Source organism: Propithecus coquereli, unplaced genomic scaffold (assembly GCF_000956105.1).
Source record: "Propithecus coquereli isolate 6110/MARCELLA unplaced genomic scaffold, Pcoq_1.0 Scaffold18, whole genome shotgun sequence".
NCBI lineage: Eukaryota > Metazoa > Chordata > Mammalia > Primates > Indriidae > Propithecus > Propithecus coquereli.
This window is the reverse complement of record NW_012142745.1, coordinates 11765169-11767748: the sequence shown is the minus strand read 5'-3', so window position 1 is coordinate 11767748 and position 2580 is coordinate 11765169. Positions and strand designations below refer to the sequence as shown.

General features: G+C 40.0%; 1 protein-coding gene across 1 annotated transcript; it reads right to left on the bottom strand.

Moving 5' to 3' along the window:
- Nucleotides 1-1444: 1444 nt before the first annotated feature.
- LOC105808749 lies at nucleotides 1445-2353 on the bottom strand. Its single transcript, XM_012642478.1, has one exon. The coding sequence runs from the start codon at nucleotides 2351-2353 to the stop codon at nucleotides 1445-1447; it is 909 nt and encodes a 302-aa protein (XP_012497932.1).
- Nucleotides 2354-2580: the final 227 nt, after the last annotated feature.

Genomic DNA, 2580 nt, shown 5'->3' with positions numbered 1-2580 from the left:
ATGAGTATTATGAACTACTACTTTTCTATTCTCGCTTTTATAGATTTTGCCCAACTTTATTCTTAAGTTAGTCAATATGTGTTTATATAGCATATATATATAGAAGGCAGAAATAGTTTACTGCAGTAATAATGTGGCTGCAATTGTGGTAAACGAACTGTTCATGAGAACTTGGAAATTTTGAGATAATTCACAATATTTCCTTAAGCATTTTCTTAGAGCTATTTGAAAACCCTGTCTTCTCTGAACATTTGCCCTAAACCCCCACACTTTCTGACTTTAAACTCAGTATCATTGCACCATTTGCATCTGAGAAAAGAACATTTTATAAGAACTCTCAACTAATTTCAAGTAACTTTAGCCACCACTTCCTCTCTCCCCTTCCCTTTTGCATCTTGCCCAAGTTTAAGTTTCCCTGGGTACAAAGGATTTTCACATCATGAATTTGGTTACTGCTATGTCATGAGCTATTATTCATGACATAAACTATTACTCTAAATGCCAATTTAAACAACTTTCCAATCCAAATCCAAGATATCAAAACCAAAATTATCTTACAAATAAGAAATTCTCAATAATTTGCCTTTTGTAGATCATTTCTTGAGGAAAACACAAAAAAAACCTGATAATATCTGTTGATTCTTAGAGAGATCTGGGGACCCAGGAAAATGGGGAGGAGAAAGACTTGCTTTTACTAAATATTGTTTTGAACCTTTTGAATTTTATACTATATAAATTGCCAATTCAAAATTTTTTTAATTTTTAAATAATAATTTGCATTTGAAAGTGTAAGACTACTATTTAGCACTCAATTAATGCTCCAAGCAGAAGGAAGGTGCAATCCTGTCTTTGCTCCTTCTTCCTGTTGGAAGGAGAGTGAATGTGATGGAAGGAACACTAACAGCCCTCTTGGGTCATGAGGTGGCACACTGTGGCACAGCAGAAGAGAATAAGTGTGTTGACTGCAGAGCTGCCACAGGCTTGAATAGTGTCCCTTTAGATTTCTTTTACAAAAGAAACATATCTAACTTTTTGAAGGCACTGATACTTTGTTGCTGTTTCTATTGTTGTATGCAGCCAAACCTACTTCTAATTAATATAAGTGGAATAGGCAATTTCTTATCTTCACAGCAACCACAATTTCTCAGTTTCTAAAAACAAGTACATTCTCAAGAGCTGCCTAACTACTCAAACACAGTAGGACATGCTGCCAAAAATGCCGATCTGGGTTTAAAATTAAAGACATTAAAATGATTTCACTAAGGCCAGTTCAATGTACACAGGAGTGAAGATTGTAAGCCAAACAAATAACTTTGACTTACTTATATTGCTTTTAAAGTCAAATAAAGGCACCAATTTTAGGTTAAGTGAAAGGCAAGTCCTTAGTCTCAGCTGATGAATCCAACAGGACTGGAGTCGTTGATTCAACATGGCTGAGATTTGTTTAAACTCTGCTATTCACAGGGTGGCCACGCCACAGCTGATGGCACGTCCAGTGGTGCAATCTGCGTTGCAGCTCTTTGTTCCAGAGCCCATAGATCAGAGGGTTAAAACACTGAGCAAAGGCAAAGATGCCAAAAAGCACCAGATTTAAGGCAAAGTAAAACAACCCACACGCTTTCCCCAAACCTATGAATATGAGAGTTGGTATTACATGTAAGCTTATCTGAACTAAATGAATAAGAATCGTTCTCCTTGCTTTGATATTTGACCTATTAAAATGGCCAGCACGTTTCCCTTCTTGGTATATCAGGGAGTAACTTACAAGAATGATAGACAACAGAAGGAAAAGGAAAACCATGCCAATGGCCCTGGCAGCAGTGCCATTCAAAATAACAGGGCAAAGGGGTTCGGATTTAAAAACAGAAACCACAGAGGGGTTAGTGCTCTCTATGAGGAATAAACAAACATTCTTGAGTATAACGGTTGCCCAAGTCCCAGCCAGAATCCTATACTTAACTGAATCGACAAAGGACAGAGATTTCAGCGGCCAGCAAATCACCACGTAAGTGTTGAGAGCCATCAAGGCCAGAGTGAAGAGAATCCCTTCTCCAACGCTCAGCTGTGCCCCGAACACCACCCAGCATATCAGCAGGGGGCTGTTGGCCAGCAGGGCCCGCATGCCTTGGAAAACAATCCCCAGGCCGCAGTAGGAAGAGATGCACAGCAGATGATGGCAAAGGAGGATGTATCGGGCCTCTCTCCGCAGGTTCAAGTTCTGTGACACTATGGCGATAACGAGGGCAGTGATGAACGTGGCGAAGGAGAAGGCAACCACGTAGACAGAGGCCTTGACTGTTGCCTCCAGCCTCAGCCAATCTGATATGTTGCAGTGCTCGGAAGACAAGTTCATGATCTTCGGGAGTAGCTTGGCTCCTGAGAGAGGAAAGAACAAGAAAGGGTGAATCCGTGTTAAAGTTTCTAGTGTGGTTTTTCAGCTCTCTGATCTTGTGTCCAGTCTCAAAGAACAGATTGCGTGTTCTTAGGTATAGAAGGTGACAATTTTAGTATAGCATTGATAGAGATCAAAGAAACTGGAGAAATCATCTTGGGCCTTCTTTTCATTTCAGGGGAGGGGCA